This window comes from Dissoconium aciculare (genome assembly GCF_010015565.1).
Source record: "Dissoconium aciculare CBS 342.82 unplaced genomic scaffold K489scaffold_2, whole genome shotgun sequence".
Lineage (NCBI taxonomy): Eukaryota > Fungi > Ascomycota > Dothideomycetes > Mycosphaerellales > Dissoconiaceae > Dissoconium > Dissoconium aciculare.
In genome coordinates, this window is record NW_022984952.1 from 1,250,225 (window position 1) to 1,262,752 (window position 12,528).

Below are 12,528 nucleotides of genomic sequence, written 5' to 3' on the forward strand. Positions count from 1 at the left end.
GTGGTGAGGAAGTGTGAGCTGTAGTGCATGCAGCCTTCCATAAACCGAGCAATGCCCCTTCAGGCAACCGCGCCCCTGGCGTAGGAAGAATTTCCCGCCCTGGGCATCGACCTTAATCACCTCCACGAATGAGCACATCTCGATCGACTCCACGATTGAGTCTGCTATAGTCCTTTGCAATGATCTCATGCCATCTCACTCGCATCGCGTGCCAGCTTACCCAAACAAAATAGCATGATGGGTCATCTGGACGATCTCAACAACTATGTTCCGCTCGGCTGTCTTGTATTGCCTCAACGTAGGGAGCAAACAGAGCCATCACAGACTGAATCGAGATGGAGTCCGGTCATATCCTTGGAGTCCATCTGTGATTTTGAGGCTCCACTGATGGCGGCAGTCACAAAGCTTCTTGAACTGAAATGGGTAAGACTGTACTATTGTCATGACATTTCCTGGACACTTTTCAGATGCTATTTACTCCCGCAAGATACTCGCCTGGGTTTTGAAGACCGGAAGAAACGCACGCCGATCACGTGTCTCGAAATCTTGCTCTCCAACATTTTCGTCGATCGCGATACATGGCATTGCCATCATGATTCTAGATTGACAGAACGCTTTGATCGGTGGGCTACCGTTGAGCCCGGCTCACTGTTCTATCACTTCAATCAGATTCCATCACCGAAGCCCGATCTAGATCTTCTTACGGACAAATATTATCAGGAAGCATTAGAGGACATTTTAGAAGACAACGTACCGGGTCTCAAAACTAATCTGTACCATTATCAGCGCAAATCAGCCGGCTTGATGCTTCAGCGCGAAGCAGCGCCCCAACGAGAGCTTGACCCACGCCTGGAGTCAAGAACTGCGCCAGATGGGACGACGTTCTATTACGATGCTTTCAAAATGGAATTCTTCCGGAGTGCGCGGTACTACGAGGCCAGTCGGGGCGGTATTCTAGCCGAGACTATGGGCTTGGGTAAGACGGTGATCTGTCTCGCGCTCATTCTTGCAACTAAGGATCTTGCGGCGCATATTCCACCAAATCATGCTCTAAAGCCAACGCGTGCGCGCTTAGGGAAGTTAACTGAAATGTCGGTCTCAGTCGTTCACAGATATTCAGTCCCTTGGAAAGTGGAGTTTGACCGAATGCGGCATGCATCACGTCTGGAGATGACAGGCGCCGAGAAGATACTTGAATCTTCGCCGGCGACGTATGAGATACCCAATGAGCCCACACGCCATCACAGGCGATCGTTCGTCTATGTGCCGCCGCCACGGACAATGATCGTCTCCTCCACGACGTTGGTTGTGGTTCCACGGAACCTGTTTTTGCAGTGGCAATCCGAGATAAGAAAGCACGTCGACGATGAAGGCCTTCAGGTCCTCGTCATGGATGACGCCAAGAAGGTGTTGCCTGCGCCTGATGAGTTGCGCAGCTTCGATATTATTCTCTTCAGCCGTAACCGCTTCGAGCTCGAGGATCAAGATGGACAAGATGGACAGAAACGACGAATGACACCCAGCAAAACAGAATCCTACTGCACCTGCCCATATATCGGGTCCTCGAGAACACGGGATTGCACATGTCTGAAGCCCGAGATGTTATACAACTCACCGCTAAAATACGTACACTTCAAGCGTGTCATCGTCGATGAGGGCCACTTCTTTGGTAACAGCAGTAGCTCTCGCTCGACCGCGACTTCGGTCATAGATAAGCTGCTGACCGTGGACCATCGTTGGGTCGTCTCTGGGACCCCCGCCAAAGACCTGCTTGGCGTAGAGGTTGATCTGTCAACCGCCGAAGATTCCTGGTCGGCTCCAGATTCCAAAACCGGGCGCGAAATGGCTCTGCAGCAGCGTAAAGCATTCAGTAGCGAAGACACCAAAGGAGCGGTTGAGAGCTTGGGATTACTCGCCTGCCATTATCTCAAGATCAGACCTTGGTTCGGGAGCGACGATAAGGCCAGCTGGAAAAATTATATCTTCCGCCATGAAGAGATCAAGCCCAGAACGAAGTCAGGGTACACGCGCACTCTACGACGCTTCCTCGAAGGTAATGTAGTGAAGACACGCCCTGAAGACGTTGAACGGGACATAGAACTGCCACCTCTGAGATCTACCGTAGTGAAGTTGGAACCTTCATTTTACGATAAGGTCACTGCAAACTTATTCACACTTGTTCTCGCGGCAAATGCGGTCACCTCCGAAAGGTCCGACACCGATTACCTCTTCCATCCAAGCAGTCACAAAGAGCGCAAACTGTTGATCACAAACTTGCGTCAAAGTGCTTTCTTCTGGACAGGGTTCAGCGAAGATGATGTGAAGGGAAGTATGAAGAACGGTCGGAGGTATCTTGACAAGAAAGGGACCACGTGTACAATCGAGGACAGGCGCCTGCTCGAAGATGTGATACAAAGCAACGAGCTTGTTACTCAATCAAAAGGCTGGCGGTCATTAAGCCGCTCGCATGAGCTCGGAGTGTTTGTACAAGCTTGGCCAGATGAAAGTGCAGAACATTGGGCGTTCGATGACAGTCGTGAGCCCCTGCTGGTCGGAATAACTCAATTACTCGACGCGCAGGCCTTTGTCAATCGACGATTGTGCAACTCAGATCCCGGAGAAGATCTCTCGGGGGCGGGCATTAAAGCACTAGCGCCATTACGACTCCACGCGTCACCAAATGATACAGCGAATTCAAGTACGACGACAGACGCTTCAGATCCCCTCCCTGCCAAGGAATTGTTCAAGATGTCTGGCATACCAGCTTCCAGTCTTGCTGGCGAGCCACAAAGGATGAAACGGTCAGCATCATCGATGAAACCTGGAAGCAAAAGGAGGTCTGCAATGCCAACAACATCGACAGATATACAAAGCCAATCTTCGCCGAAAGTGGGCACATCGCCTGTAATTTGTTGCTCTCGACCGTCTGAGCCACAGGTGAAGCTCCCGAGCCACCTCGCAAAATCGAGCATCATAGGAACGGCATCTGCGAAGCTGAGTTATCTTGTTTCACAAATCCTCAAGCACCACCAGAGCGAGAAGATCCTTGTCTTCTATCAGGGCGAGAACTCAGCATATTATATTGCTCAAATGCTTGAACTACTGGATATTAAACATGAAATCTACGCTAAATCCTTGAAGGCATCAGTGAAGTCTGATTATGTGGTGCGATTCAACGAAAATGCCGAACAGAGGGTTTTGCTCATGGATGTGCATCAAGCTGCTTTCGGCTTGAATTTATCCTCGGCCTCCCGCATTTATTTTGTGAATCCTGTTTGTCGACCGAGCGTTGAAGCCCAGGCTATCAAGCGTGCCCATCGTATTGGTCAGACTCGTACTGTGTTTGTAGAAACATTAGTGCTCAAGGACAGCATTGAGGAAAAAATGCTCGAAAGGTCAAAGCGGATGACGAGTGCAGAACACAACAATGCCAAAGACTTGGAGGACGATGGCGGCATTCGCGTAATCATACAAGACGCACGTGTCTTGCCGATTGCACCTCAGGAGCATTCCGGAACTGGACAGATGGCACCATTGGACGAGCCTCAACAACTGTGGGGCCTGCCAGCCAGAGGGCACACACAGAAATCTGACTACCACCACGAACATTGGATGTCCATTCGGACTGTGGATGTAATTCGATCCACCGAGCCTACAGTTTTCACAAATGCAGAAGAGAACAACAGTCTCTCTCACAAACGTAGTCTAGTTGACACCGGTTTCGAACTGAACGATAATCATCCAAGTACCGGTGCTCGTCAAGGTCAACCAAAGAAATCAAGAGTCCTTCGCATCAGCGCGTAGAATGTGGAGAATTGAACAAATGCTTTCTTCTACTGCGACGCATCGCAGTGATCACTGCATTTCAGATGCAACACTTGCCATTGGCATCCCATGATCTGTCACAGAGTAGCAGTGCACAGTCGGCATCTATTCGGCCCCATCTCTCTTTCCAGCGCGTGGCGCATGACGGCAAGCCTATTGTACACAAGGCAATGGGTAGTATGAGTCGCACACTACTTACAATCCTACACAAAGAAATTCTCGTCGTAGGCAGAATACCTCGATAGACCGGCAATGCTTCTTCGACTCCCTCGGGAATATCTTGCTTTTCAGCAGTCAATGCATGCCATTTCACATCAAGAGCTCTTGAATTTGACTCATCGCACGCTGACCCCACCCATGAAGCGCGCATTTCACTGACTCCACGATGCGCTCCCCTTCGACTCGGCTGGCCATCTGAGGGTTTGGTGCTATTTTTCACTGCCGATCGACCTCTGATAGCAGAGGCTGTATCGGTTCGGCTGCATTGTGCGCAAACCCGCCCAAAAGAATTGAAACATCAAGCGTACTGAAGAAGTATTTGGACTGAGTGCGACAGACGTACGGAAGATGTGCGAAAAATCAGCCAAGATTTCGAGTATGACAACGAGTTGACCAAGGCTACCTGAGTGGATCACAGCTACACATGACCGCTTCGTCCTTTCGGCAGTGCTCAGGTGTGCATAGAAATCTATTCAGTGGGCACCACCACAGGAATCGCTTACAGATAACGATGCGTTGTGCCCAGCGGCTCGGAAGCTCTAAATTGTGGCACATTCCTATATTGGAAGCCACCATCAATTTTCGCGCATCCACCGCACATCTCAGCAGACATCACTCGGAGAGCTGTAGGTCATTGTGTGTTTTCGTCGAGCAGGTGAATGGCACAAAACATCGCATGAGGGTGCCACTACATGAGAGCTGGCCCCTTGTTGCCGAATAAGCAACACACGGTCACTACATGCGCTTTCGCCCACGAAGCCCGCTCATTATTGCCTTCGATCTTGCAAACAAAGGGAAAATTGAATACATAAGAGGCTCTACAATCACGGTAGATGTGCGCTGGCATGACTCGTGATCGGTTTGAAACAAAGACTTTTGTCCATTCGGATGCTAACAGGCACTTCGACGGACCAGGTCTATTGCCAATGTTTCGACAGCAACATTTCAATCTTTCTGATGTATAGACGTGGGCCAGGTGACATTCTCATCGTCAGATCGGGCTGAATTTGGTGAGGGAAAATGGCTGCGCGCCTTTCAATGACTCTTCCGTTGAGCTTCCATAAAGAGTGCCGGGTGTGTCGCTCACATTGTATTTCTGACGTAAAGACCTTCACCAAATGCACCAATTGTCCGTAAAGTCTCAACCACCCTCACAACGGACTTGCGCGAAAAGGCCGTGTGGCAGGAATCTGTCAGCATGCAAAGCTGTGTTGACAAATGCCCAACAGTTTCACATCATGGCATTCGTTCAGATACAGACCACACATCACCATGCTCCCGCACGAGCTGTAGCTCGACATCCGATGAGCTCAAGACGCCGATGACTCCCGGCCAGAGTCCGAGTTCACCATCGCTGGAGAAAAGCTCCGTCGGCCTTCATGATGAGCAGACGCGTGACTCTGAACAAGAAACCCAAATTGTGCTCGAACAAAGCATGAGCCAGGTCAAAGAACCGACCACGCTGTGTATGTGCCCGGCGAAGCCAAAAATCCCACGCCCGCAGAACGCGTTCATACTATATCGTAGATGGCGCCAGCAGCCAATGTCAGCACAGTATCCTAACGAGTCCAACCCGGAGATCTCTGTAAGGATTGGACGGGAATGGACAAGAGAACTCTCCGAGGACCAAAAAGAAGTTTGGCGTCAACGCGCCGAAGAAGAAAAGGCTCGACATCATCGAGAATATCCAGGTTATCGTTATCAGCCCAAGCGACGAGTCAACCATACATCTGTACTCGACCTCGGCGCCATTCCTTCCAGTGATTGGCTTCGTTGCGAAAATTGCCAGAGGTCAGTCAAGCCTCCGTTAGGCTTACCACGTCGAGCTCCTATCAAGCCAGCCAGTCTGAACACGCCATCCGCAACGATAGAACGTGCGGAGCTCGCTTTGCGACAGAAGCGCCCGAGCAGTTCTGACGTTCATACCATGAGGTCGGAACCTTTGCAAGTTCACGTCTCACAGGGCGGACTCATGTCGCCGAGCACTGATCCTAAACGTCGCCGGCTTGATCACGGGTCGCGGAATGCATCTGACGGGATTACGCGACTGGAGCACTCTTCGAAGATAGCTTCTTCTCGTTCATTATTTTCAACATCGACACACCAGGCCGGAATGCGGTCGCATTCTGATGGAAAGTATGGCACTGAACCAATGTTGCCACCCATTCGAAGCCCGGCACAAATTCCAATGGCTGTATCATCGCTGTCGTCCTTACCGCCAAGTGGTTTCAGCCAAGGACTTCGTGACCCTGTCGAAATGAACGGGCACAGCGCATCATTGATTTTGCCGCCCATCCAGAACAGCCAGAGATTACAACCAGCACCGGAGCGAGGTGATGCTCCTCAGGCATTCCTGTCAAAAATCGACACCCTCCGCAACATCACGCGACCGACCGCAGTATCTGCGAACTGCCAGCGCGGGCCTTTGATTTCCATCGAGGGCGAAGACGCTCAAACCGTCATCGAGCTTGGCATTTGGCTTCGTCGGAAATTGCGCATGGAAGACGGTCTCGATGTGAAGGTTATCGAAAGTCCGAAGCTCACCATCAGCAGCGACAAGAAGGTACTCATGGCCCAATATCATTTTCTGGTAGCCAGCTGGCTTCAGAACAGCGAATGTATCATGGACTCGCTCAGATTTACTTCAGCGCGCACGACTGCTGCTATGAATCCTGGACAAGAATCAGACGCATCACATCAAGCATTGCCCGTTGCTCTCGTCGCCAACTATTCGCTACATGCCACGGATCTCTTCTGCAAAAACTTCCCGCTCTCTCCTGATGACACATACAAGCCATACGACCATTGGATGTGGGCCGCATCGCAGTGGCGCGGTGTTTGTAGTCCAGACTTGATAATCTATATTTGCGATCCGCGACTACGCTCCGGTGGTCACGCTGCTGCCGTCAACACATCTCAAAGAGACAACCTTTTCGTTGTCGATTTGGCGCTCACAAGTGGAGAAGAGCTGAGAGCAGATCTAGATACAAATGCATTGCGGCGGCTGCAATTTGAAGTTCGTGAATGGCTGCGAGCATTCCACGCCGAGACCGGCCGTTGATGGTACGACATGAGGAAGAACTTCATATCACGCATGGATCCTATCGTCGCTCGGTTCATCGAATATACCATACTGAGGGCATACATAAGGACTCGGGAGACTGGTGTGTTGTTCTGTGGGGCTGATTTCATGTATCATCTGTAACCAATAGCATATAATAATATCGCATAATTTGGTTCGGTCTCAATGCCATTCAATGAGTGACATAAATTCATCAACCTGAGGACGCAACAGTATTGACCGAGGTCGACGGTGCACCCCCAAACATGCCTATGTCACCGTGCATAACAAAACACCAGCCGGACTCCGCTTGCAGAAAGGTACAATTCATAGTGTATTTTCACATGCCAGATTTCACAGTAACGTCCTGTATTGTACTCAGGCCCTGATGCACAATCTCACATACTGGTGGAGCTTTCTTTCAGCTGATCACTCGTCTCACATCATGTGCCCGTCTATCGTTTAGCGGCCAATATTGGTCCCTCTGATTCACACTGATGGAAGCCTTTCTTTCCCCGAAGCCTGTCTTCAAGCCTGATTCCTCGACGGGCCAGGCTCTGCTACTATTCTTGGCCATGCCGCGTCCATGATTTGATAATACACCTGGCAATACAATATAGAACCATCTTCTCTACTCCGACATTGCTCACGGCCGAGCCCATACTTCGCACCCGGGCACTCGGCATAGGACCCCTCTCATGTTGTCGTCTTGCCGGAGCTGGTGATCCGTTGCGTTGTTCTCGGTTCCGACCTGCTGCACTCCCGTCGATATGATAGGTAAGTCTAAGTTTTGTTGGCTTCGTACTGGCCGTTATGTCAAGTGCCATGCGCTCACGACTTGTCGCATGCAATAGATCATGTTCTCGGGCGACCCTCGACCCGGTTTCGCAAGTACCAGGTCTTCGCCATAGTTCTACTCTGGAGTACCTACCTGTACAAGTCGGATCGTCATGGTCCACCATTCGTCCGCAGGATCTCAAAATGGCTCTCTGCGCGCTTCACCCTCCACCAGAGCTTAATCGTCTTCTGTCTCTCACTATACGTCTCCCGTAATTTTGGAAGAGTTGTGGGCCTGGAGTCGCCAGAGCCTTTGGCCAACCTCTATTCAAGGGAATACTTTCGCGCGACATGGATAACCACGGCGCTGGACGCCGGCTATTGGACGGCCATGCATCTGAAGCCCTTTTGGTTCCGCGATGTCTGCAGTGTCATCTTTACGTTTTACTACTTGGCGTGTGCGGAGCAGGCCGACGAGGTCGTGAGAAGAGTTCGGGGTACAATCACTGTGGAGCATTTGCGTATCAGCTGGAACAAATCGCAGACGCCAATCCTTGGCTTCGCAACGAGGCTGCTGCGACCGAAATTCATCAAATTCCCTCCGAGACCGTTTATGATCGACCGGCCTGCGGCAAGCGACTATAGACAACCTGTGGAAGCCGTCTTATATTTCGATGGAAGCATCCGGGATCTCAAGAAGCAGGAAAAGATTGTGCTCGATATTCCCGGAGGTGGCTTCGTCGCGATGGGCCCGCGCTGCCACGACGACAAATTGCTAGCATGGGCTGCCAAGTTGAAGTTTCCAGTGGTCGCGTTAGATTACAAGAAGGCGCCCGAGTATCCTTATCCTTATGCGCTCAACGAGTGCTTCGATGTGTATTACCAGATCGTGGCCACGCGCGGTCGATGTGTAGGCTTGTCTGGGGAGGTCATGCCGCGCATCATCGTTGCAGGAGACAGCGCGGGTGGAAATCTCGCAGTGGGGATGATCCTGAGATTGCTTGATGGAGAAACACAACCGGCCTGGATCTCGGGCAACCGAGGGAACCCCCTGCCACTGCCAGAAGCGCTAGTTGCCACATATCCTGCGCTGGAGATGAGCATTGGTAGTTGGATGAATGATGAACAGTTGGCTCTACTCAGAACCCCGGAGCGACGACAGGAGAACAAGAAGATCCTCGAGCGCAAAAAGTCGGAGTACCAAAGAATAGCAAAGACACCGCGCGGATCAGACGATGAAGATGACGAAAATCGTTCAACGAACCCGTTCGAAAAACCGAAAAAAGCTAACACGCCAGCTCTGAGGGTTCCTCGGACTAGGCTCGCGATGAGCAGCATCATTTCGTATTTCAACGACCGCGTTCTGTCGCCTGAGATGCTACGAGCCATGATTCTCCTGTACGTCGGACCTCACAACAGGCCTGATTTTGAGACAGATTACTATCTTTCACCTCTCCGCGCTCCAGAAGTGCTCCTGGCTAAGTTCCCGCGAACTCTACTCATGTGTGGTGAACGCGATCCTCTCGTGGACGACACTGCCATTTTCGCTGGCAGACTACGCAAAGCGCATCTCCAAGAGTTCAAGCGTCGCCAAGAACTCGGTCTGGAGTCTGATGACGCGGTGTTCAACGACAAGAAGCATGTCGAGGTCGTCATGGTGGACGGTGTCAGTCATGGCTTCTTCCAGTTCGTTGGCGTTTATCACAAGGGATGGGAGTACATTCACGCATGCAGTCAATGGATGCGAGATGTGTTCGACGAGCACGACCATGATCAGTACGATGCGCAAACCCCAGCCGCATCGGCATCATCAACCAGCGTGAACGATTATTTTAGCTATTCCAAGTCGCGCCGGAATTCGGATGCAAGTGACGATCGGCCGCTGGAAATTCCCTCCAAATTACGCATGACTCAGATAGACGACTCTCACACGAGGAAATCGCGCAGCAAGCGCAGCACTACGCCCGGCCGAGGCGCCATCAACCGGATAAATCATCACAAACCCGGCCACAAGAGCCCAGCGAGCAACAGAGGTCTGATATCGAAGCTGAGCTCGACAGAGGATTTGTTGGAAAGGCGAATGAATGCTGTGACCGACAATCTTATGGATCCCGGGGCAAGGGCAACTTGATGTGTGATGTATTCAATAAACTCTTACTGCAGCCTTAAAATATCGGCATACTTGTGACTTTTTAGATTCCGCGAAACGTTTCCAGGAGTTCAGGTGGCATCTTCATATTTTGAAAACAATTGACAATTTTACATGGATACCGACATTGACCGTCGAGAAGCCTGGTAAATCATCTTTCCAAACTGCAGACTCTGGGTGAGCAAACCCGTGTGCATTCGACACGACTCTTTGTCGAAGTTTCACAATGACTTGGCTCTACATTCGAGCTTTCGTCCTACGGCTTGCGTTTCATTATCACCTGCACGGAATAGAGGTCTAAGGGATTTTATGCCGGTCTCCCTACCTACCTAGTAGGTAGAGGGAGGTGATTCATGCTCCAACCATTGATCGATCCTCTGGTGCCGTGAATCTGCGAGCTGGCGATGGGACGATAGCAACCCTAATCACCGCCGAGCGCGCATGTGAGAGAACCTTTGAAGCCCTGAAGTGCGGCGGTCAGGGCTTTCGGCGCGGAAAAACTCTTCGGGCTTGGCGCACGAAAAGCTCGTGTGCATATACTACATTCAAGTTGCGACAAGATTGTGAATTACCGACGACAATCAACGCACATCACCATGTCGCACCGAAAGTACGAAGCGCCCCGTCACGGTTCGCTGGCATTCTTGCCACGCAAGCGTGCTGCCCGTCACCGAGGAAAGGTCAAGAGGTATCGTAAACACCAGATCACTTCATTCGCTTCGTTCGCGGAGGAATTCACATTGACAATTTTCCAGCTTCCCCAAGGATGACCCCAAGGCCAAGGTCCACCTCACTGCCACCATGGGCTACAAGGCTGGTATGACCACCATCGTTCGTGACCTGGACCGTCCAGGCGCGAAGTTGCACAAGAAGGAGATCGTCGAAGCCGTCACGGTCATCGAAACTCCTCCGGTACGAGATTTGGCGCCAATACCGTTTATGGCATGCGCTGATCCGTACACAATAGTTGATTGCTGTCGGTCTGGTTGGATACATCGAGACTCCCCGTGGCCTGCGCTCGTTGACCACTGTCTGGGCTGAGCACTTGTCCGACGAGCTCAAGCGCCGATTCTACAAGAACTGGTACAAGAGCAAGAAGAAGGCCTTCACCCGATACGCAAAGAAGCACGCCGAGGAGGGTGGCAAGAGCATCACCCGCGACCTCGAGCGCATCAAGAAGTACTGCACCGTCGTGCGTGTCCTTGCTCACACCCAGATGCACAAAACCCCCCTTAAGCAGAAGAAGGCCCACCTCATGGAGATCCAGATCAACGGTGGATCTATCGCCGACAAGGTCGAGTTCGGCCACGGTCTCTTCGAGAAGCCCATTGAGATCGACTCAATCTTCGAGCAGGATGAGATGATCGACGTCATTGCCGTCACCCGGGGTCACGGTTTCTCCGGTGTCACCAGCCGATGGGGCACCAAGAAGCTGCCGCGTAAGACTCACAAGGGTCTCCGAAAGGTTGCTTGTATCGGTGCATGGCATCCTTCACACGTGCAGTGGACTGTTGCACGTGCTGGTCAAGACGGTTACCACCACCGTACCTCTGTCAACCACAAGGTCTACCGCATTGGCAAGGGCACTGATGAGCGTAACGCCACCACCGACTTCGACCACAGCAACAAGACTATCACTCCGTAAGTTTCAGCCTTGTCGCCTTGCGCAAATTGCATGCTAACCTCTCCATTTAGTATGGGTGGCTTTGTCCGTTATGGTGAGGTCAAGAACGACTTCGTCATCGTTAAGGGTTCCGTTCCTGGTACTCGCAAGCGTGTCATGACCCTTCGCAAATCCATGTTCATCCACACCTCCCGCCGTTCGCTCGAGAAGGTCGAGCTCAAATGGATCGACACATCAAGCAAGTTCGGTCACGGTGCATACCAAACCCCCACCGAGAAGAAGAACTTTGTCGGCACCCTCAAGAAGGATCTCGTTGCCTCATCATGAAATTAGCGAACTTTGCATCCTGGGACATTTGGGAAAAGGTGGCGTCATGTGTATTGAGCTTCGAGCGAGGATTTTTCTGCCTCATAACGTGATAGTTGAGTTATCGAGAGACGAAACAAAATACTTCAAAACTCGCAACTTTTACAATGTGCTTTCGTTGAAACGTAAATTTCTTGACGGGCATTGACTCAGTCCTGCGCCGTTTGAATGTCTCAAATCCTGTAGTGCTGAAACTTTTGGCAATGCCTCTTGCTGAGCTGTCGACACGATGAGTTCTTGGTGGTTGCGAAATAAGTTTTCGTTGTGCAAGAGCGTTGGAAATGGAACACCATATACAGAATTTACTGCATTGACAACATCGTCTGCTTCACAAGGCGACAATATCAAATGGGCATGTGGTCTAGTGGTATGACGGCTTCTTAGCACCCCAGCAATGGCATTGACTGGAGCAGGTCCTGGGTTCAATTCCCAGCTTGTCCACTTCTTTTGCTCTTTTGGTGTTATCTGGAGGTCTCGCACAGTGCGCTAATAAACCACACATCCCAT

General features: G+C 51.2%; 4 protein-coding genes and 1 non-coding gene across 5 annotated transcripts; all 5 read left to right on the forward strand.

The window, feature by feature from the left end:
• The first annotated feature begins 126 nt into the window (after positions 1–126).
• On the forward strand, positions 127–3,835 carry K489DRAFT_110936 (uncharacterized protein). The gene has a single exon (XM_033598894.1). The coding sequence runs from the start codon at positions 235–237 to the stop codon at positions 3,802–3,804; it is 3,570 nt and encodes a 1,189-aa protein (XP_033463298.1). The 5' UTR covers positions 127–234; the 3' UTR covers positions 3,805–3,835.
• Positions 3,836–5,365: 1,530 nt separating this feature from the next.
• On the forward strand, positions 5,366–7,105 carry K489DRAFT_407029 (uncharacterized protein; the record flags this gene model as incomplete). The annotated part of the gene is made up of 1 exon (XM_033607324.1): positions 5,366–7,105. One exon carries the CDS (start codon positions 5,366–5,368, stop codon positions 7,103–7,105), a length of 1,740 nt encoding a protein of 579 aa, XP_033463299.1.
• A 412-nt stretch (positions 7,106–7,517) lies between these two features.
• K489DRAFT_332084 (alpha/beta-hydrolase) lies at positions 7,518–10,170 on the forward strand. Its single transcript, XM_033602154.1, has 2 exons — positions 7,518–7,882; positions 7,960–10,170. The coding sequence occupies exons 1-2, from the start codon at positions 7,876–7,878 to the stop codon at positions 10,011–10,013; spliced, it is 2,061 nt and encodes a 686-aa protein (XP_033463300.1). The 5' UTR covers positions 7,518–7,875; the 3' UTR covers positions 10,014–10,170.
• Positions 10,171–10,815: 645 nt separating this feature from the next.
• Positions 10,816–12,098, forward strand: K489DRAFT_376664 (60S ribosomal protein L3). The gene is made up of 3 exons (XM_033603971.1): positions 10,816–10,943; positions 10,999–11,672; positions 11,727–12,098. The coding sequence occupies exons 1-3, from the start codon at positions 10,833–10,835 to the stop codon at positions 11,980–11,982; spliced, it is 1,041 nt and encodes a 346-aa protein (XP_033463301.1). The 5' UTR covers positions 10,816–10,832; the 3' UTR covers positions 11,983–12,098.
• Positions 12,099–12,371: 273 nt separating this feature from the next.
• On the forward strand, positions 12,372–12,462 carry K489DRAFT_t9. The gene has a single exon. It is a non-coding gene; the product is annotated as a tRNA-Ala (tRNA).
• The last annotated feature ends 66 nt before the right edge of the window (positions 12,463–12,528 follow it).

Excerpts from the sequence above, each read along its gene's own strand:
- K489DRAFT_110936 (XM_033598894.1), top strand. The coding sequence starts at position 235 with ATGATGGGTCATCTGGACGATCTCAACAACTATGTTCCGCTCGGCTGT.
- K489DRAFT_376664 (XM_033603971.1), top strand. The coding sequence starts at position 10,833 with ATGGGCTACAAGGCTGGTATGACCACCATCGTTCGTGACCTGGACCGT. Across the intron at positions 10,944-10,998 it reads CGGTCATCGAAACTCCTCCG|TTGATTGCTGTCGGTCTGGT; the intron begins GTACGAGATTTG and ends CGTACACAATAG. Across the intron at positions 11,673-11,726 it reads AGCAACAAGACTATCACTCC|TATGGGTGGCTTTGTCCGTT; the intron begins GTAAGTTTCAGC and ends CTCTCCATTTAG.